The 22934-nt window shown below is 43.7% G+C and overlaps 1 protein-coding gene across 1 annotated transcript in view; it reads left to right on the forward strand.

The window, feature by feature from the left end:
* LOC124291869 (dual oxidase 2-like) overlaps positions 1–22934 on the forward strand; it is a 70018-nt gene that overhangs the window by 36157 nt on the left and 10927 nt on the right. Inside the window, 11 exon segments of the mRNA XM_046728935.1 lie at positions 6105–6290; positions 6753–6972; positions 7848–7941; positions 8247–8425; positions 9011–9086; positions 9898–10141; positions 10667–10972; positions 14490–14793; positions 15369–15462; positions 21313–21362; positions 21768–22049. Of these exon segments, the coding sequence (XP_046584891.1) occupies positions 6105–6290; positions 6753–6972; positions 7848–7941; positions 8247–8425; positions 9011–9086; positions 9898–10141; positions 10667–10972; positions 14490–14793; positions 15369–15462; positions 21313–21362; positions 21768–22049 (2035 nt within the window).

Consider the following 22934-nt stretch of genomic DNA (forward strand, 5'->3'; position numbering starts at 1 on the left):
ACTAGCAATGGTGGTAAGGACACTACATATACACTAGCAATGGTGGTAAGGACACTACATGTACACTAGCAATGGTGGTAAGGACACTACATGTACACTAGCAATGGTGGTAAGGACACTACATGTACACTAGCAATGGTGGTAAGGACACAACATGTACACTAGCAATGGTGGTAAGGACACTACATGTACACTAGCAATGGTGGTAAGGACACTACATGTACACTAGCAATGGTGGTAAGGACACTACATGTACACTAGCAATGGTGGTAAGGACACTACATGTACCAGCAATGGAGGAAGCTAGACACTGGTACTAGGAGCAACTACATGTACACTAGCAATGGTGGTAAGGACACTACATGTACACTAGCAATGGTGGTAAGGACACTACATGTACACTAGCAGTGGTGGTAAGGACACTACATGTACTGGAGAAGGGTAGCTAGGAGCACTACATGTACACTAGCAATGGTGGTAAGGACACTACATGTACACTAGCAATGGTGGTAAGGACACTACATGTACACTAGCAATGGTGGTAAGGACACTACATGTACACTAGCAATGGTGGTAAGGACACTACATGTACACACTAGCAATGGTGGTAAGGACACCACATGTACACCAGCAATGGTGGTAAGGACACCACATGTACACTAGCAATGGTGGTAAGGACACTACATGTACACTAGCAATGGTGGTAAGGACACTACATGTACACTAGCAATGGTGGTAAGGACACTACATGTACACTAGCAATGGTGGTAAGGACACTACATGTACACTAGCAATGGTGGTAAGGACACTACATGTACACTAGCAATGGTGGTAAGGACACTACATGTACTGGAGAAGGGTAGCCAGGACACCACATGTACACCAGCAATGGTGGTAAGGACACCACATGTACACTAAGCAATGGTGGTAAGGACACTACATGTACACACAGCAATGGTGGTAAGGACACTACATGTACACTGGAGAATGGTGGCCAGGAGCACCACATGTACACTAGCAATGGTGGTAAGGACACCACATGCACATGTACACCACCACATGCAATGGTGGTAAGGACACTACATGTACACTAGCAATGGTGGTAAGGACACCACATGTACACTAGCAATGGTGGTAAGGACACTACATGTACACCAGCAATGGTGGTAAGGACACTACATGTACACCAGCAATGGTGGTAAGGACACTACATGTACACTAGCAATGGTGGTAAGGACACCACATGTACTGGAGAAGGGTAGCTAGGACACTACATGTACACCAGCAATGGTGGTAAGGACACCACATGTACACTAGCAATGGTGGTAAGGACACCACACGTACACCAGCAATGGTGGTAAAGGACACCACATGTACACCAGCAATGGTGGGAAGGACACTACATAATGTACACCAGCAATGGTGGTAAGGACACTACATGTACACTAGCAATGGTGGTAAGGACACTACATGTACACTAGCAATGGTGGTAAGGACACTACATGTACACCAGCAATGGTGGTAAAGGACACTACATGTACACCAGCAATGGTGGTAAGGACACCACATGTACACCAGCAATGGTGGTAAGGACACTACATGTACACACTAGCAATGGTGGTAAGGGACACTACATGTACACTAGCAGTGGTGGTAAGGACACCATACATGTACTGGAGAAGGGTAGCTAGAGACACACCACATGTACACTATGCAGCAATGGTGGTAAGGACACCACATGTACATGTACACTAGCAATGGTGGTGGGACACTACATGTACACCAGCAATGGTGGTAAGGACACTACATGTACACTAGCAATGGTGGTAAGGACACTACATGTACACTAGCAATGGTGGTAAGGACACTACATGTACACCAGCAATGGTGGTAAGGACACTACATGTACACTAGCAATGGTGGTAAGGACACTACATGTACACTGGAGCAATGGTGGTAAGGACACTACATGTACACCAGCAATGGTGGTAAGGACACTACATGTACACTAGCAATGGTGGTAAGGACACTACATGTACACAAGCAATGGTGGTAAGGACACTACATGTACACCAGCAATGGTGGTAAGGACACTACATGTACACCAGCAATGGTGGTGAAGGACACTACATGTACACTAGCAATGGTGGTAAGGACACTACATGTACTGGAGAGCAATGGTGGTAAAGGACACTACATGTACACCAGCAATGGTGGGTAAGGACACTACATGTACACCAGCAATGGTGGTAAGGACACTACATGTACACTAGCAATATGGTGGTAAGGACACTACATGTACACTACAGCAAATGGCAAGGACACCTACATGTACACTAGCAGTGGTGGCTGGGGACACTACATGTACACTAGCAATGGTGGTAAGGACACTACATGTACACTAGCAATGGTGGTAGGACACTACATGTACACCAGCAATGGTGGTAAGGGCACTACATGTACACCAGCAATGGTGGTAAGGACACTACATGTACACCAGCAATGGTGGTAAGGACACTACATGTACTGGAGAAGGGTAGCTAGGACACTACATGTACACTAGCAATGGTGGTAAGGACACTACATGTACACTAGCAATGGTGGTAAGGACACTACATGTACACTAGCAATGGTGGTAAGGACACTACATGTACACTAGCAATGGTGGTAAGGACACTACATGTACACTAGCAATGGTGGTAAGGACACTACATGTACACTAGCAATGGTGGTAAGGACACTACATGTACACTAGCAATGGTGGTAAGGACACTACATGTACACTAGCAATGGTGGTAAGGACACTACATGTACACTAGCAATGGTGGTAAGGACACTACATGTACTGGAGAAGGGTAGCTAGGACACTACATGTACACTAGCAATGGTGGTAAGGACACTACATGTACACTAGCAATGGTGGTAAGGACACTACATGTACACTGGAGCAATGGTGGCTAGGAGCACTACATGTACACTAGCAATGGTGGTAAGGACACTACATGTACACTAGCAATGGTGGTAAGGACAGTACATGTACACTAGCAGTGGTGGTAAGGACACTACATGTAATACATAGCAAGGTGGTGCTAAGGACACTACATGTACACTAGCAGTGGTGGTAAGGACACTACATGTACACTGGAGAAGGGAGGACTAGGACACTACATGTACACTAGCAATGGTGGTAAGGACACTACATGTACACTAGCAATGGTGGTAAGGGACACTACATGTACACTAGCAATGGTGGTGGTAAGGACACTACATGTACACTAGCAATGGTGGTAAGGACACTACATGTACACTAGCAATGGTGGTAAGGACACTACATGTACACTAGCAATGGTGGTAAGGACACTACATGTACACTAGCAATGGTGGTAAGGACACTACATGTACACTAGCAATGGTGGAAAGGACACTACATGTACACTAGCAGTGGTGGTAAGGACACTACATGTACTGGAGAAGGGTAGCTAGGACACTACATGTACACTAGCAATGGTGGTAAGGACACTACATGTACACTAGCAATGGTGGTAAGGACACTACATGTACACTAGCAATGGTGGTAAGGACACTACATGTACACTAGCAGAAGGGTGGCTAGGAGCACTACATGTACACCAGCAATGGTGGTAAGGACACTACATGTACACTAGCAATGGTGGTAAGGACACTACATGTACACTAGCAATGGTGGTAAGGACACTACATGTACACTAGCAATGGTGGTAAGGACACTACATGTACACTAGCAATGGTGGTAAGGACACTACATGTACACTGGTGGTAAGGACAATGGTGGTAAAGGACACTACATGTACACTAGCAATGGTGGTAAGGACACTACATGTACACTAGCAGTGGTGGTAAGGACACTACATGTACACTAGCAATGGTGGTAAGGACACTACATGTACACTAGCAATGGTGGTAAGGACACTACATGTACACTAGCAATGGTGGTAAGGACACTACATGTACACTAGCAATGGTGGTAAGGACACTACATGTACACTAGAAGGGTGGCTAGGACACTACATGTACACTAGCAATGGTGGTAAGGACACTACATGTACACTAGCAATGGTGGTAAGGACACTACATGTACACTAGCAATGGTGGTAAGGACACTACATATACACTAGCAATGGTGGTAAGGACACTACATGTACACTAGCAATGGTGGCAAGGACACTACATGTACACTAGCAATGGTGGTAAGGACACTACATGTACACTAGCAATGGTGGTAAGGACACTACATGTACACTAGCAATGGTGGTAAGGACACTACATGTACACTAGCAATGGTGGTAAGGACACTACATGTACACTAGCAATGGTGGTAAGGACACTACATGTACACTGGAGAAGGGTAGCTAGGACACTACATGTACACTAGCAATGGTGGTAAGGACACTACATGTACACTAGCAATGGTGGTAAGGACACTACATGTACACTAGCAATGGTGGTAAGGACACTACATGTACACTAGCAATGGTGGTAAGGACACTACATGTACACTAGCAATGGTGGTAAGGACACTACATGTACACTAGCAATGGTGGTAAGGACACTACATGTACACTAGCAATGGTGGTAAGGACACTACATGTACTGGAGAAGGGTAGCTAGGACACTACATGTACACTAGCAATGGTGGTTAGGACACTACATGTACACTAGCAATGGTGGTAAGGACACGACATGTACACTAGCAATGGTGGTAAGGACACTACATGTACTGGAGAAGGGTAGCTAGGACACTACATGTACACTAGCAATGGTGGTAAGGACACTACATATACACTAGCAATGGTGGTAAGGACACTACATGTACACTAGCAATGGTGGTAAGGACACTACATGTACACTAGCAATGGTGGTAAGGACACTACATGTACACTAGCAGTGGTGGTAAGGACACTACATGTACACGAGAATGGTAGCTAGGACACTACATGTACACTAGCAATGGTGGTAAGGACACTACATGTACACTAGCAATGGTGGTAAGGACACTACATGTACACTAGCAATGGTGGTAAGGACACTACATGTACTGGAGAAGGGTAGCTAGGAGCACTACATGTACACTAGCAATGGTGGTAAGGACACTACATGTACACTCGCAGTGGTGGTAAGGACACTATATGTACACTAGCAATGGTGGTAAGGACTCTACATGTACACTAGCAATGGTGGTAAGGACACTACATGTACACTAGCAATGGTGGTAAGGACACTACATGTACACTAGCAATGGTGGTAAGGACACTACATGTACACTAGCAATGGTGGTAAGGACACTACATATACACTAGCAATGGTGCTAAGGACACTACATGTACATTAGCAGTGGTGGTAAGGACACTACATGTACTGGAGAAGGGTAGCTAGGAGCACTACATGTACACTAGTAATGGTGGTAAGGACTCTACATGTACACTAACAATGGTGGTAAGGACACTACATGTACACTAGCAATGGTGGTAAGGACACTACATGTACACTAGCAATGGTGGTAAGGACACTACATGTACACTAGCAATGGTGGGAGGGACACTACATGTACACTAGCAATGGTAGTAAGGACACTACATGTACTGGAGAAGGGTAGCTAGGAGCACTACATGTACACTAGCAATGGTGGTAAGGACTCTGCATGTACACTCGCAGTGGTGGTAAGGACACTACATGTACACTAGCCATAGTGGTAAGGACACTACATGTACACTTGCAATGGTGGTAAGGACTCTACATGTACACTAGCAATGGTGGTAAGGACACTACATGTACACTAGGAATGGTGGTAAGGACACTACATGTACACTAGCAATGGTGGTAAGGACACTACATGTACACTAGCAGTGGTCAGATCTGTCAGATCGGATATTTTCAGAATGTTTCATTGGTTCAAAGTAACTTGGTTCTCGATGAGTAACAAGGGCGATAAGTGTTCATATTCCGGTGATGAACGCAGGGCTCATAACATGGCAGTTAGTGTATCGTAGATACTGGCGTGCCAGCTTCATCACTGTCCTCTTGTGGAGCTGAGAGAATGGTCTATCCTGACACGTGCTTCCTTCTAGATCCTCCGGTTCCGACATCTGGGTGAGAGGCAGGAGATGCTGCAGTGCACAGAGGACTTCCTGCAGACGCTGGGCGTCCAGACGGAGAAACAGGAACAGCCGGAACAGATCATCATCAGCCACTCCAACAACAAGGACGACAGACAGAAGCTGCTGGACAGGTTCTTTAGGGTCGTGTGTCTACAGGTAATACGTGTACACGGTTATGTAATGCCATGCTTTGTAAATTCAAAACATCTTAAAGCATCATTTGCAGGCTGAAGTATCAGTGAAGAAAGGCTAGGTTAGGTTCGGGTCCCTTTCTTTGATGTTAAAGCCTGAAGGTGTTCCTTTGTTGAACAGAGGTGTAAATATGTGGAACATATGCAAAGTGTTTATGTTGAATATATGTGTTGTCATGTTGAACATCTGCAAGATGTTCGAGTGTTGAATATAGGTGCCTATTAGTCGAACATTTGCGAGGTCCATGTGTTAAATGTTGGCTACATATTGGCCATATGGGATGAACATATGCAAAGTTCTTGTGTGTTGTGTGTAAGTGTTTATATGTTGACGATGTATACGGTGTTGGTGTGATGCATGTAAGTGTTTATATGTTGACGATGTATACGGTGTTGGTGTGTTGAATATCACTGTCGATGTTTGCAGGCTCTGAAAAAGGACCCGACTGCGGAGCAGTGGGATTTTGATGACGATGCTGCCAACGATGTTATAAAACTGAAACTAACAAGAACAGAGTTTGCCGAATCTCTGGGCATGCAAGCCTCGTCCATCTTCATCAGGAACGTCTTCCTTCTCGCCGACACCAACAACGACGGGTACCTATCGTTCAAGGAGTTCCTGGACTTGTTTGCTGTGTTCGCCAGAGGTATCTATACATTATGTTCCGTGTTCGCAAGATCGAGGTATCTCTACATTATGTTGCGTATTCGCCAGAGGTATCTCTACATTATGTTCCGTATTCGCCAGAGGTATCTATACATTTTGTTCCGTGTTCGCCAGAGGTATCTCCACATTATGTTCCGTGTTCGCCAGAGGTATCTGTACATTATGTTCCGTGTTCGCCAGAGGTATCTGTACAGTATGTTCCGTGTTCGCCAGGGGTATTTTTTTACATTATGTTCCGTGTTCGTCAGAGGTATATCTACATTATGTTCCGTGTTCGCCAGAGGTATCGATACATTATGTTACGTGTTCGCCAGAAGTATCATGTTTTGTGTTGATCTGTTGGAGCCAAAGGTAATCAAAGAAATACGTTCGGCGTTTGATAGAGGTAATCATTCCATGTTCCCCATTTTATCCTGATTTGACTGCGATGGTTATTCCTGCCGCCAGAAGTAGGTAAACTCTCGTGATGTAGATTCATTCCAGTTCCAATCATATTACATTAACTATGGCTGTCCTGGTGGAAGCGGTCTGGTATCTAGTAGTTTTCTTACTCTGCACCTGTGCTTTGGAGCTCTCTCCATGTACCTTAAAAGCTTTGACACAATTGACACTTTTAAGTTCAGACTTAAAACCCACCTTTTCTCAGTATATTATTTATAATTTCAGCGGTAAATACTCTAGTGTAAATATTCTGTAGCGCTTTGAGCATGCCTTAGGGTGTGGAATAGGCGCATTATAAATAATTATGCATTTATTATTATTATTATTAATATTTATTATCTATAGAAACGTGTTTTGACAAGTTTGCTATTGTTGTCGTATAATACGTGTTACTGTAGAAGTGTTGGTTTGCAGGCACAGCTGAACAGAAGGCCCAGATGATGTTCAACATCTATGACATTCGCCGGCGTGGCTATCTCACTAGGGAGGATTTCTTTAAAATGATACGGTAAGTATAGCGGCTTACGTGTTTTCCGGTACACATACAACACCTGCCCGTTTTAAAATCCGTTCAGTCATATGCGGACTGTAAACATAACACGTGTACACGTGTCCAGTTGACTGACTGCACGATGATGGAGAAGGAAGAGGAGGACGGTCAAGGCGACCTAGGTGTTTAGTACACTGTAATTACGCACAGTTAAGGAAACATTAAGGGACTTAACGTGGACTGGTCCTCTCGGGGCTGGAGTATGGTATGCGAGTACAAATGTGACCACTATGGAAACCTGATTTCCCCTGTTCTGTATACAGCTCTCTCCTGGACCTGTCCGCTGCCAGCCTGGATAACGCCCATGTGACCAACCTGATGGACGTCATGTTCAGAGATGCTGGCATTGCCGACAAGGACAAAATGGACTTCCAGGACTTCAAGAAAGTATTTGTATCAAAAGATTATGAAGCTACTCTACATGCAGCCTCCCTTGCAGAGGGTACGTACTCTGTGCGAAATAGCCATTGCCCGCTAGCCCGTGGCTAGTAAGAATCGAGTCGGGCCAATAAATCTCCACAGTCACTGGTCCGACTGGCTAGTGAATTTTCGCTGGGTCATTTTGTAAATATATCACTCTCTCCGACTTTAAATTCATGCAAGATTACAGCCTGATAAAAGATGGTATTTTACCTTTTTGTAATCTTTTGCTTAGTTTCTACATTCAGATTTCGGGCTAGTGAAACATTTTGTGGCCTAGTAACTTTCAGACATATCTAGCTCGACTGGCTAGCAAACCTGGAAACTCTTTCGCGCACACTGGGTATGTACAGTAATGTGAATGGCTGGTTTATATGAAAGATGAAGGCAGTGCCGTCCAGGTTGTCTTTGTACAGCTCCACCTGATTCGGTGCACTGGTCGTACGAAATACTTCATAGTCAAAACTAACGTGTGTAACCAAAATACCAACGCCAGTGTCCGACCAGCCGTCCGCTGCTGGAACATGAAGTCAAAGTATAGTCCGTGGCTATAGCTCGACATCAATTATTGTCCGTTGCTATGACATCAGATATTGTCTGTTCCCAGATGGGGCAGTCTCGAAACACACCAAGGAGGAGTCGACATTTAGGAACAGACGCAAAACTTTCATACAAAGCTACAGGTAGGGAAACTCAACACGGCTTGTGTTACAGTACACTCGTCCGTTGGTCAAACGGCCAATATGTAGTTGTTTAAGAACTTCTGAACACTACTGCTAAATCACCGAACCGAGGTATTTTTTATGTGTAGGGAAGTGTTGGACAGGTGTGCAATACTGCGGAGCGTTTTTGCGCGGTGAGGGGATCGAAATTGGATAGGGAGGGCTGAATGGTTCAGAGAAAGTGTAATGGATTAGTGGAGGTTGGAGGGGGAAGTATCATGGATTAAGGTGGGTGGTGGGGAGAGGGACGTGCACTGGGATAGGTGGGATGCTGGGAGAGGGACGTCTAATGTGTACCCACATTGATATTTAACTCACTCTCACACACAGTGATATTTAACTTACTCTCACCCACAGTGATATTTAACTCTCTCACCCACATTAATATTTAACCTCTCTACCCAAAGTGATATTTTTAACCCTCTCACCCACAGTCATATTTAATTAACTCTATGTTACCGACATTGATATTTAACTCACTCTAACCCACACTAACACATAACTGTTCATCCCTCTCTCACCCAAAGCGATGGATCCTCTCAACCCACAGTCATATTTAAACCCACTCTCACACACATTGATATTTAACTCAATCTAACCCACATTAACACTTAACTCTCTCATCCAAAGAGGAGCCATATCCCTGTCACCACAGTCAGTGATGAATCCGACCCAGCATCTGCCCACATGGACCACGACCACACGACGGAACGACCGACCACAGTCAGAACTTATAAACAGCTGACATGGACCACTGACCGGACCACCACAGTGGAGGAGTGGACCCCAGGACCCCATGCCGAGATGCACCCCAGCACCACATTGACATCCACGCCCATCCTGAGCCACACCACGAACTTGTGGATCCACAGAGAGGAGACACCACGAAGAACAATAGTTATAACGGAAGCCCACGCCCAACGACCCAGTGGACGAGCCCCAGCCACAGGACCACACACCCACATGACATCTTTAACCTGAAGGACCCACAGATGGACCCCGACCCACAGATAACCGTGAAGAGCCACACAGCCACCAATGGAGCGGACCAACACACACAATGAGAGATGGACCCACGAGAATCAAAGAACCCGACAGGGCAACACCGGATGTAACCCCACTGAATGGACCCCGACACACAGGACAAGCATGTGGAAAACTACCAGTGGATCTGACCAAGAACAATATAACGAGACCACGAACGACCCAGAACGACTGACCCAGACAATGGAAGGAGAGACACGGAATGAGACACACAAGGAGGAGGAACTGGAGAGGAAGAAATAACAAAACAACAAAGATGTAGGAAGAACACAGGAAAGCACAACACACAAAGGAATGGACGCACACCAACACACACAGAAGCCAGACACGGATCAAACCCCAAGGAAAAGAGTGGACACGAACACGAAACACACACACACAACACGGAATATGGAATGATCCGAACAGCCACACAACGACACAGGAACGAATACACATGGAGGAAATGAAAGACACAAATGAGAGGAATGGATAAACACAATACTGGAGGACCACAGAGATCCGACACAGAACCAGGTGATCCCAAGGAACACACCGAGACAGACATGGACAGACACAACACACACAGGACCAAGGAACACACAGGAACACAGGAAGGACCGGAGGCACACAGACACAACGGAATGGAAGAAAGATGGAATGGCCCAGAGGAACGGAGACAAGGACACAACGGACAGAGAAACGAGACAGGAACAGGAAGGAGGACAGGACACGGAATGGACAGAACATGGAACAAAGAAAATAGTGGATGGAACGAAGGAAACAGAACAGGAAGAAGGAGAGAAAGGAAGAAGGAGGTGGTGGTGAAAGAGGAATGGAGATAGGGTGAATAGAGAGAAAGGACAAGGAAGGAAAATGGAAATGGTGAAAGAGGAATGGAAGGGTGGTGGTGAGAGAATAAGGAAAATGGAGAGGAATGGACAGGAGGAAAGGATCAAGGAATGGAATGGTGGTGAGAATGGAAGAAGGAGGTGGATGTGAGAGAATGGACACGGAATAAGTAGACGGAATGAATGAACAGGAGGAAGGGAATGGAAGGACGTGAGAGTGGATGAAGGTGTGTGGTGGAGGAATGAAAATGGTAGGTGGAGGGAATGGAGGAATGAAAGGACAGAATGAAAGGAGGGAATGAAAGAGAGGAATGAAATAGTGGAATAAAGGGTGGAGGGAAGAATAGGTGGTGGATGGAATGAATGGTGGAAAGAGGGAATGGAAACAGAGGAAGGAAAGAGGAAGAATGGAATGAAGAAGAGTGGTGGAAGAATGGAGGGAAGGAATGGAAAAAGAGTGGATGGAAGGAAATAGTGGTGGAATGGAATGAAAAGGAGAGGAAGGAATGAAAGGAGGGAATGAAGAGTGGAAGGAAGGAAGAGGAAGAATGGAAAGAGGGTAGTGGTGGAGAAGGAAGGAATGAGGAATAATGGAGGCCAGTGTATACTCTTTTTTTTATCTCCCGAATACACAAATCCTATCAGTGACGTCATTTATAAGTACTTTAATCAGAGTGTGTACAAGTCAGTGTATGTTCGTATGTACGTATATATGCACGAACACTCCAATCATTATATGCTTAGTATTCCGTATGAATAATAAAGCTGTTGATAAGGATTATGTCGCTCTAATATGTGTCAGGTTATTGTGGTCACGAACACAATCTTATCAAGACATGTTTAAATGGTTTGGGAGCAGGAAACTCAATATTTGGATTGTCTGAGGAGATATGGAATTAACCTAATGCTTATCCAATAGGTGAGTGCTCCTTTCAGAAATTGTGCAATACGGTTCGTGATCCTGATACAGTTTGTCAGGTAACATATGACTCGATTCATCTACAGCCCAGTAACTAGCCGCTCCCTTACTGCTATGTGTTTCTCTTTAAACTACAAACATGGCATTACCTTGTCCTTTGGTTCTCAGACTTGCCAGCAGGTCATGTCATATTCTCGATAGGAGGTTGAGTTCAACATCTTCATGACATTTAATGTGAGTCGTTACTGGCCAGTTCAAAAGATACATTCACTTCAACATGCCCTGTCCTAATCCCTCCCACCGGTTGGCAATCTCCCACGCGACATCTCCTTCAATCTGAAATGTCTCGTTATTATAATTATCTGTGATTTCTTTTCGGAATTTCCAGTTTGTAGGGTTATGTTTTCGCCATTTTAAGTTGTGTTGACTATTTCCTCCGTATTTTGTTTATTTTTACCATAATTGTCTAATTTTATACGTTATTTAATTTTTTTTTAAAACATCAGAACATCGCAATATTCGAGCTTTTCCTCTTATAACTTCAATTATATTTACGCTGTTTCAAGATCCTTTCAGATACTCTTGTAGGATTTTCTCCTTGCTCGATTATTTAAGAAGTAAAATAGTTAGACAGTAATCGAATGTACGACAATACATCTGAGAGAGAGCAACGAGACAAAACTCGAATTGAAAAATACACAGAAAATATAAATATTTCAGATTAAGAAAACAAGTGTACTACCAAACTGGCATCACTAAACGTTCGTGTAGTTTGTAGTTTGACAGTGCTACCAAACTGTCTCCATTAAACGTTCGTGTAGTTTGTAGTTTGACAGTGCTACCAAACTGTCTCCATTAAACGTTCGTGTAGTTTGTAGTTTGACGGTGCTACCAAACTGTCTCCATTAAACGCTCGTGTAGTTTGTAGTTTGACAGTGCTACCAAACTGTCTCCATTAAACGTTGGTGTAGTTTGTATTTTGACAGTGCTACCAAATAGTCTCCATTAAACGTTCGTGTAGTTTGTAGTTTGACGGTGCTACCAAACTGTCTCCATTAAACGCTCGTGTAGTTTGTAGTTTGACAGTGCTACCAAACTGTCTCCATTAAACGTTGGTGTAGTTTGTAGTTTGACAGTGCTACCAAACTGTCTCCATTAAACGTTCGTGTAGTTTGTAGTTTGACAGTGCTACCAAACTGTCTCCATTAAACGCTCTTGTAGTTTGTAGTTTGACGGTGCAACCAAACTGTCTCCATCAAACGTTGGTGTAGTTTGTAGTTTGACAGTGCTACCAAACTGTCTTAATTAAACGTTGGTGTAGTTTGTAGTGTGACAGTGCTACCAAACTGTCTCCATTAAACGTTCGACGGTGCTACCAAACTGTCTCCAGTTTGTAGTTTGACGACGTGCTACCAAACTGTCTCCATTAAACGTTGGTGTAGTTTGTAGTTTGACAGTGCTACCAAACTGTCGGCATTAAACGTTCGTGTAGTTTGTAGTTTGACGGTGCTACCAAACTGTCGGCATTAAACGTTCGTGTAGTTTGTAGTTTGACAGTGCTACCAAACTGTCTCCATTAAACGTTCGTGTAGTTTGTAGTTTGACAGTGCTACCAAACTGGCATCATTAAACGTTCGTGTAGTTTGTAGTTTGACAGTGCTACCAAACTGGCATCATTAAACGTTCGTGTAGTTTGTAGTTTGACAGTGCTACCAAACTGTCGTCATTAAACGTTGGTGTAGTTTGTAGTTTGACAGTGCTACCAAACTGGCATCATTAAACGTTGTGTAGTTTGTAGTCTGACAGTGCTACCAAACTGTCGTCATTAAACGTTCGCGTAGTTTGTAGTTTGACAGTGCTACCAAACTGTCGTCATTAAACGTTCGTGTAGTTTGTAGTTTGACAGTGCTACCAAACTGGCGTCATTAAACGTTCGCGTAGTTTGTAGTTTGACAGTGCTACCAAACTGTCGTCATTAAACGTTCGTGTAGTTTGTAGTCTGACAGTGCTACCAAACTGTCGTCATTAAACGTTCGTGTAGTTTGTAGTTTGACAGTGCTACCAAACTGTCGTCATTAAACGTTGGTGTAGTTTGTAGTGTGACAGTGCTACCAAACTGTCGTCATTAAACGTTCGTGTAGTTTGTAGTGTGACAGTGCTACCAAACTGTCGTCATTAAACGTTCGTAGTCTGTGACAGTGCTACTCAAACTGTCGTCATTAAACGTTCGTGTTTGTAGTCTGACAGTGCTACCAAACTGGTTGTCCCATTAAACGTTCGTGTAGTTTGTAGTGTGACAGTGCTACCAAACCGTCGTCATTAAACGTTGGGTGTAGTTTTAGAAGTCTGACAGTGCTACCAAACCGTCGTCACAAAACGTTGGTGTAGTTTGTAGTCCGACAGTGCCGCATCAAACTGTCGTCATTAAACGCTCCGTGTAGTTTTACAGTGTGACAGTGCTAGTCTGACAGTGCTACCAAACTGTCGTCATTAAACGTTCGTGTAGTTTGTAGTGTGACAGTGCTACCAAACTGTCGTCATTAAACGTTCGTGTAGTTTGTAGTGTGACAGTGCTACCAAACTGTCGTCATTAAACGTTCGTGTAGTTTGACAGTGTCAGTTCTTGTATTCCCTGTTGCAGACTATGCGGTGGGACGAGAGCATGCGGGACTGAGACGCCTGTCTGGTGCGTGGACGACGGCGATGATCCGTGGGTCGGCAAGCGTCATCATGTTCAACCTCGCCAGCCTCCTCGTGACCATGTCTCGCAATACCATCACGAGACTCCGAGAGACGTTCATTCATCGTTTTGTACCGTTTGACTCGGCAGTTGACTTCCACAAATACATAGCCGCTGTGTTAATGATAGCCTCCAGTAAGACACTTTACCTACACATCATTACAGCACAGCAGATGTTGGTCGTTTACACTCAACCTCACTTGCCCTGGTTAAATAAAGAAATAACGTGCTCCTCATTGTAACCTGGTAACCCTCTGTAAGTCAATGTCGAGACTAAAGTAGTAGTCATTGCTCGTCGCTGTGCAGGGTTGCGCTGTTTAAATCCCAATCTACCCATTTGTGTTAGTGCGTGTGTCAGCACAATACCGTTCTTGTGGATTTTGTCAGAGTCGTCAAAGCTTTAGAAATTCAACTGTTCTGGCTTTCTTCTCCAATCAAACTGACATAATTGACATATTGTTCAAAGCGGTCAGTCAACCACCACATTTATGTATATAATATGATAACATATTTTCCTTTATACGTCAAAGCACACTGCAGTCTTTGGACTTGACAAACATGGCGGAACTGAGACGACCCAGTGTGTACAATGGAATGTGTGATCAAAATCCAATAAAAGGCTTTCCTTTATTCTGTAGTTTCACTCCCCAACTCAGATGTCAATGCACGTCTGGCAATGGTATAATGCTTTACATGTTTATCTATTGCAGTCGTGCATATCGTGGGTCACTGCGTCAACCTGTACTGCATGAGCACTCAGCCAGCGCAGGACCTCAGCTGTCTGTTCAGAGAGTTCTTTAGAGCGTGTGTATTACCTATGTAATTCTCTTGTGCCCATATATTCCTCTTGTACCTAGGTACTCCTCTTGTACCCATGTACTCCTCTTGTACCCATGTACTCCTCTTGTACCCATGTACTCCTCTTGTACCTATGTACTCCTCTTGTACCTATGAACTCCTTTTGTACCTATGTACTCCCTTGTACCCATGTACTCCCCTTGTACCTATGTACTCCTCTTGTACCTATGTAATTCCTCTTTGTACCTATGTAATTCCATTGTACCTATGTACCCCTCTTGTACCCATGTACCTTACCCATGTACTCCCTCTTTGTACCATATGTACTCCTCTTGTACCTATGTACCCTCCTTGTACCTATGTACCCCCTTTGTACCCATGTACCCTCCTTTGTAGCCAGGTAATTCCCTTTGTACCCATGTACTCTCCTTTGTACCTATGTACCCTCTTGCACCTATGTACCCCTCTTGTACATATGTTCTCCCTTGTACCCATGTACCCCCTTGTACCCATGTACCTTACCCATGTACCCTTTGTACCTATGTAATTCCTCTTGTACCTATGTACTTCCTCTTTGTACCTATGTACCCCCTTGTACCCATGTACTCCTCTTGTAGCCAGGTACTCCCATTGTACCCATGTACTCTCCTTGTACCTATGTACTCCTCTTGTACCTATGTACTCCTCTTGTACATATGTTCTCCCTTGTACCTATGTACTCCCCTTGTACCCATGTACTCTTACCCATGTACTCCCCTTGTACCCATGTACTCCCCTTGTACCTATATACTCCCCTTGTACCTATGTACTCCTCTTGTACATATGTTCTCCCTTGTACCCATGTACTTCCCCTTGTACCCCATGTACCCCTCTTGTACATATGTACCCTCCTTTGTACCCATGTACCCCTTGTACCCATGTAATTCCCCTTGTACCCATGTACTCTTACCCATGTACTCACCCTTTGTACCCATGTACCCCCTTGTACCCTATGTACTCCTCTTGTACCTATGTAATCCTCCTTGTACATATGTAATCCCTTGTATCTATGTAATTCCCTTGTACCCATGTACTCCCTTTGTACCCATGTACTCCCTCCTTTGTAGCCAGGTAATTCCCTTTGTACCCATGTACCCCTTTGTACCTATGTACCCTCTCTTGTACCCATGTACTCTCTCTTGTACCCATGTACTCCTCTTTGTAGCCAGGTAATTCCCTTTGTACCCCATGTACTCTTACCCATCTACTCCCCTTGTGCCCATGTACCCCCTTGTACCTATGTACTCCCTTTGTACCCATGTACTCTCTTTGTACCTATGTACCCCTTTGTACATATGTCCCCCCCCTGTACCCATGCACCCCTTGTACCCATGTACCTCCTTACCCATGTACTCCCCTTGTACCTATGTACTCCCTCTTGTACCCATGTACTCCCTTTGTAATTCCCCTTGTACCCATGTAATTCCCCCTTGTACCCATGTATTCTTACCCATGTAATTCCTCCTCTTGTACCCATGTACCCCCTTTGTACCCATGTACCCCCTTTGTACCCTATGTACCCCTTTGTACCTCCATGTACTCCCCTTGTACCCATGTATTCTTACCCATGTACCCCCCTTGTACCCATGTACTCCCCTTGTACCTATGTACTCCCCTTGTACCTATGTACTCCTCTTGTACCTATGTACTCCTCTTGTACCTATAGACTCCTCTCTTGTACATATGTACCCCTTGTCCCTATGTACCCCTTTGTACCTATGTACCTTACCCAGGTACTTCCCTTGTACCCATGTACCCTCTCCTTGTACATATGTACTTCCCTTGTACCCATGTACCCCTTGTACCCATGTACTCTTACCCATGTACTCCCCTTGTACCCATGTACTCCCCTTGTACCTATGTACTCCTCTTGTACCTATGTACTCCTCTTGTACATATATACCCCTTGTACCTATGTACCCCCTTGTACCCATGTACCTTTGCACCCATGTACCCCCCTTGTACCCCATGTACCTCTTTGTACCTATGTACTCCCCTTGTACCTATGTACTCTTACCCATGTACTCCCCTTGTACCTATGTACTCCCCTTGTACCTATGTACTCTTACCCATGTACTCCCCTTGTACCCATGTACTCCCCTTGTACCTATGTACTCCCCTTGTACCTATGTACTCCTCTTGTACCTATGTACTCCTCTTGTACATATGTACTCCCTTGTACCTATGTACTCCCCTTGTACCTATGTCCTCCTCTTGTACCCATGTACTCCTCTTGTACCCATGTACTCCTCTTGTAGCCAGGTACTCCCCTTGTACCTATGTACTCCCCTTGTACATATGTACTCTTACCCATGTACTCCCCTTGTACCTATGTACTCTCCTTGTACCTATGTACTCCCCTTGTACCTATGTACTCTTACCCATGTACTCCTCTTGTACCTATGTACTCCTCTTGTACCCATGTACTCCTCTTATACCTATGTATTCCTCTCGTACCTAGTACTTATGGACCCCTCTTGTACGTAGGTAGCTGTGGAAACTATATGTCGGGACCACTGAAAATGAAAAATAGCTGTTGAAACTGTGTGGGAACCACTGAAAATCAGAAATACCTTTGGAAGCGGAATGTACAGGGACCATTGAAAATAAAAAAAACATAGCTGTTGAAAGTATGTGTAGTTACATCTAAAAATCAGAAATAACTGTTGAAACTATGTTAAGGAACCACTGAAAATAAGAAATAGTTAGGGAAATTATATGTAGGGACCACTGAAATTCAGAAATGACGCAGGTAGTTATGTATGAATTTCACGTTTTTGTTTATGTATTTACTTTAGTTTACTGAGACAGTTGACGACACAAAATCATGTTAAATGCCCATCCATACTACATTATGTTCAATACCCATACATACTACATTCTGTTCATTACCCATCCATACTACATTATGTTCAATACCCATCCATACTACATTATGATCAATACCCATCCATACTACATTATGTTCAATACCCATGCATACCACATTATGTCCGATACCCAAGCATATGACGTTATGTTCCATACCCATGAATACTACATTTTGTTCGATACCAATACATATTACATTATGTTCAATACCCATACACACTACATTATGTTGGATACCCATACATACTACATTATCTTCAATACCCATACATACTACATTATCTTCTATACCCATACATACCACATTATGTTCGATACCCAAACATATTACGTTATGTTCCAATAACCATACATACTACATTATGTTCAATGCCCAAACATACTACATTATGTTCAATACCCATACGTACTACATTCACCAAATTAAGACAAATGCAACTATGCACCGCTCTATGTTAAATAAATATAAATACCCCGTTATATTAGATACCCATACATACCATATCATGTTAAATACCCATATATACAATATAATGTTAAATTCCCATTTATGGTATGTTATATACCAATACACTTTGTATATGCCACACAGTCAACAGAACTTACATCCTCTAACACCATCACAGACAGAAACAGCCAACAGAACTTACATCCTCTACCACCATCACAGACAGAAACAGCCAACAGAACTTACATCCTCTACCACCATCACAGACAGAAACAGTCAACAGAACCTACATCCTCTAACACCATCACAGACAGAAACAGCCAACAGAACTTACATCCTCTACCACCATCACAGACAGAAACAGTCAACAGAACTTACATCCTCTAACACCATCACAGACAGAAACAGCCAACAGAACATACATCCTCTACCACCATCACAGACAGAAACAGTCAACAGAACTTACATCCTCTACCACCATCACAGGCAGAAACAGTCAACAGAACTTACATCCTCTAACACCATCACAGACAGAAACAGTCAACAGAACTTACATCCTCTACCACCATCACAGACAGAAACAGTCAACAGAACCTACATCCTCTAACACCATCACAGACAGAAACAGCCAACAGAACTTACATCCTCGACCACCATCACAGACAGAAACAGTCAACAGAACTTACATCCTCTAACACCATCACAGACAGAAACAGCCAACAGAACTTACATCCTCTACCACCATCACAGACAGAAACAGTCAACAGAACTTACATCCTCTAACACCATCACAGACAGAAACAGTCAACAGAACTTGCATCCTCTAACACCATCACAGGCAGAAACAGCCAACAGAACTTACATCCTCTAACACTATCACAGACAGAAACAGCCAACAGAACTTACATCCTCGACCACCATCACAGACAGAAACAGCCAACAGAACTTACATCCTCTAACACCATCACAGGCAGAAACAGCCAACAGAACTTACATCCTCTAACACTATCACAGACAGAAACAGTCAACAGAACTTAACAGTCAACAGAACAGAACTTTCTGCTATATTTGTCGGCAATGTATGTTTATGAAGGCAATGTCTTGCTTCAGTAATGATTGTCTTATGCTGCAGGAATGATTATCTTATGCTGCAGTAATGATTGTCCTATGCTGCAGTAATGATTGCCCTTGTCCTATGCTGCAGTAATGATTGTCATATGCCGCAGTAATGCTTGTCCTATGCTGCAGTAATGTAATGCTTGTCCTATGCTGCAGTAATGAGCGTCCTATGCTGCAGTAATGAGTGTCCTATGCCGCTGTAATGATTGTCCTATGCTGCAGTAATGATTGTCCTATGCCACACTAATGATTGTCCTATGCTGCAGTAATGGTTGTCCTATGCTTCAGTAATGATTGTCATATGCTGCAGTAACGATTGCCCTTGTCCTATGCTGCAGTAATGATTCTCATATGCTGCAGTAATGATTGTCCTATGCTGCAGTAATGATTGCCCTTGTCCTATGCTGCAGTTATGATTGTCCTATGCTGCAGTCATGATTGTCCTATGCTGCAGTAATGAGTGTCCTATGCTGCAGTAATGAGCGTCCTATGCTGCAGTTATGATTGTCCTATGCTGCAGTCATGATTGTCCTATGCTGCAGTAATGAGTGTCCTATGCTGCAGTAATGAGCGTCCTATGCCGCAGTAATGAGTGTCCTATGCTGCAGTAATGATTGCCCTATGCCACACTAATGATTGTCCTATGCTACAGTAATGATTGTCCTATGCTGCAGTAATGATTGCCCTTGTCCTATGCTGCAGTTATGATTGTCCTATGCTACAGTAATGATTGTCCTATGCTGCAGTAATGATTGTCCTATGCTGCAGTAATGATTGTCCTATGCTGCAGTAATGATTGCCCTTGTCCTATGCTGCAGTAATGATTGTCCTATGCTGCAGTAATGATTGTCCTATGCCGCAGTAATGAGTGTCCTATGCTGCAGTAATGATTGTTCTATGCTGCAGTAATGAGTGTCCTATGCTGCAGTAATGATTGTCCTATGCTACAGTAATGATTGTCCTATGCCACAGTAATGATTGTCCTATGCTGCACTAATGAGTGTCCTATGCTGAAGTAATGAGTGTCCTATGCTGCAGTAATGAGTTTCCTATGCCGCTGTAATGATTGTCCTATGCCGCAGTAATGATTGTCCTATGCTGCAGTAATGATTGCCCTTGTCCTATGCTGCAGTTATGATTGTCCTATGCTACAGTAATGATTGTCCTATGCTGCAGTAATGATTGTCCTATGCCGCAGTAATGAGTTTCCTATGCCGCAGTAATGATTGTCCTATGCTGCAGTAATGAGTGTCCTATGCTGCAGTAATGAGAGTGTCCTATGCTGCAGTAATGAGAGTGTCCTATGCCACAGTAATGATTGTCCTATGCCGCAGTAATGCTTGTCCTATGCTGCAGTAATGATTGTCCTTTTGCTTCAGGTCACATGTCCTATACACATTCCACTTCTGGGCATTCCAGACTATCACAGGTGAGACTTATAACGCGTATCTCACTGCGCGGCCGGCCATTACCTGACATCGTCTTTCATGATCTCAGAATACAATCTAAAACAATGTTTCGATGACGAAGGTATAAGAGAATTGTATAATGATGTTGTTGTTGTAGATGTTACGTGGTTTCATCGAGGTACATACCTTGACACGATTGAGCTGATTGTTTCGCTGTAACACATCATTACGTGAGACAGGATGCAGTGACCTTTGAACAATAGGCCATACTGAGGAACCTTTCTAAATCACTACTCGATCAACTGACCAGTTGGGCCTACAGAATATAGGAGCGTATTGCTGGTAGTTGTGGACATATCTGACTGTGAATATAATTGTTCCGTTTCACACTAACCCCCTTCACTGTTTTGCTCTGATGTTCCCAGGACTTGCCGGAATCCTGGTGACGGTGCTCATGTTCGCCATGTACGTGTTCGCCATGCAGTTCGCTAGGCGCAACGTCTTCAACGCCTTCTGGTTCACCCACAGCCTCTACATCTTTGTCTACATTTTGACGTTCCTCCATGGCATCGGGAGACTGGTGCAAGATCCATTGTTTCCATGGTACCTGATAGGACCCCTGCTGGTCTACCTAGTTGACAGGATTCTCACGTACAGCAGACACAAGGTCGAGATTGTTGTCAAGAGAGCTGAGCTGCTTCCATCAGGTAACGTCAGAAGTATATATTTGCATACACCACAGTCAGGTAACGTCAGACGTATATATTTCTATACCCTACAGTCATTTAACGTCGGACATATATGTTTGTATACACCGCAGTCATTTAACGTCGGACATATATGTTTCTATACCCCACAGTCATTTAACGTCGGACATATATGTTTGTATACACCGCAGTCATTTAACGTCGGACATATATGTTTCTATACCCCACAGTCAGGTAACGTCAGACGTATATATTTCTATACCCCACAGTCATTTAACGTCGGACATATATGTTTGTATACACTGCAGTCATTTAACGTCAGACGTAATATATTTCTGTACCCCACAGTCATTTAACGTCGGACATATATGTTTGTATACACTGCAGTCATTTAACGTCTGACATATGTATTTATATACCCCACAGTCATTTAACGTCGGACATATGTTTCTATACCCCACAGCCATTTAACGTCGAACATATATGTTTCTATATCCTCGTAGTCAGATGTATATAGACACATACGGCGGAACGGTTTCCATAAATATGTCGCCTGTTGTGCATGACCTGAAGTAAAAACTCTGTCGTCGGTGATGTCACAGTGATGTAGCTATCGAAGATGAAGATATGTCAGTGATACCATTGTAGGTGATGTGACGGTGATGTAGCTATCGAGGATGAAGATATGTCAGTGATACCATTTTAGGTGATGTCACAGTGATGTAGCTATCGATGATGAAGATATGTCAGTGATACCATTTTAGGTGATGTCACAGTGATGTAGCTATCGAAGATGAAGATATGTCAGTGATACCATTGTAGGTGATGTGACGGTGATGTAGCTATCGAGGATGAAGATATGTCAGTGATACCATTTTAGGTGAT

Source organism: Haliotis rubra, unplaced genomic scaffold (assembly GCF_003918875.1).
Source record: "Haliotis rubra isolate DU_JTF1 unplaced genomic scaffold, ASM391887v1 Scf50, whole genome shotgun sequence".
Taxonomy (NCBI): Eukaryota; Metazoa; Mollusca; class Gastropoda; order Lepetellida; family Haliotidae; genus Haliotis; species Haliotis rubra.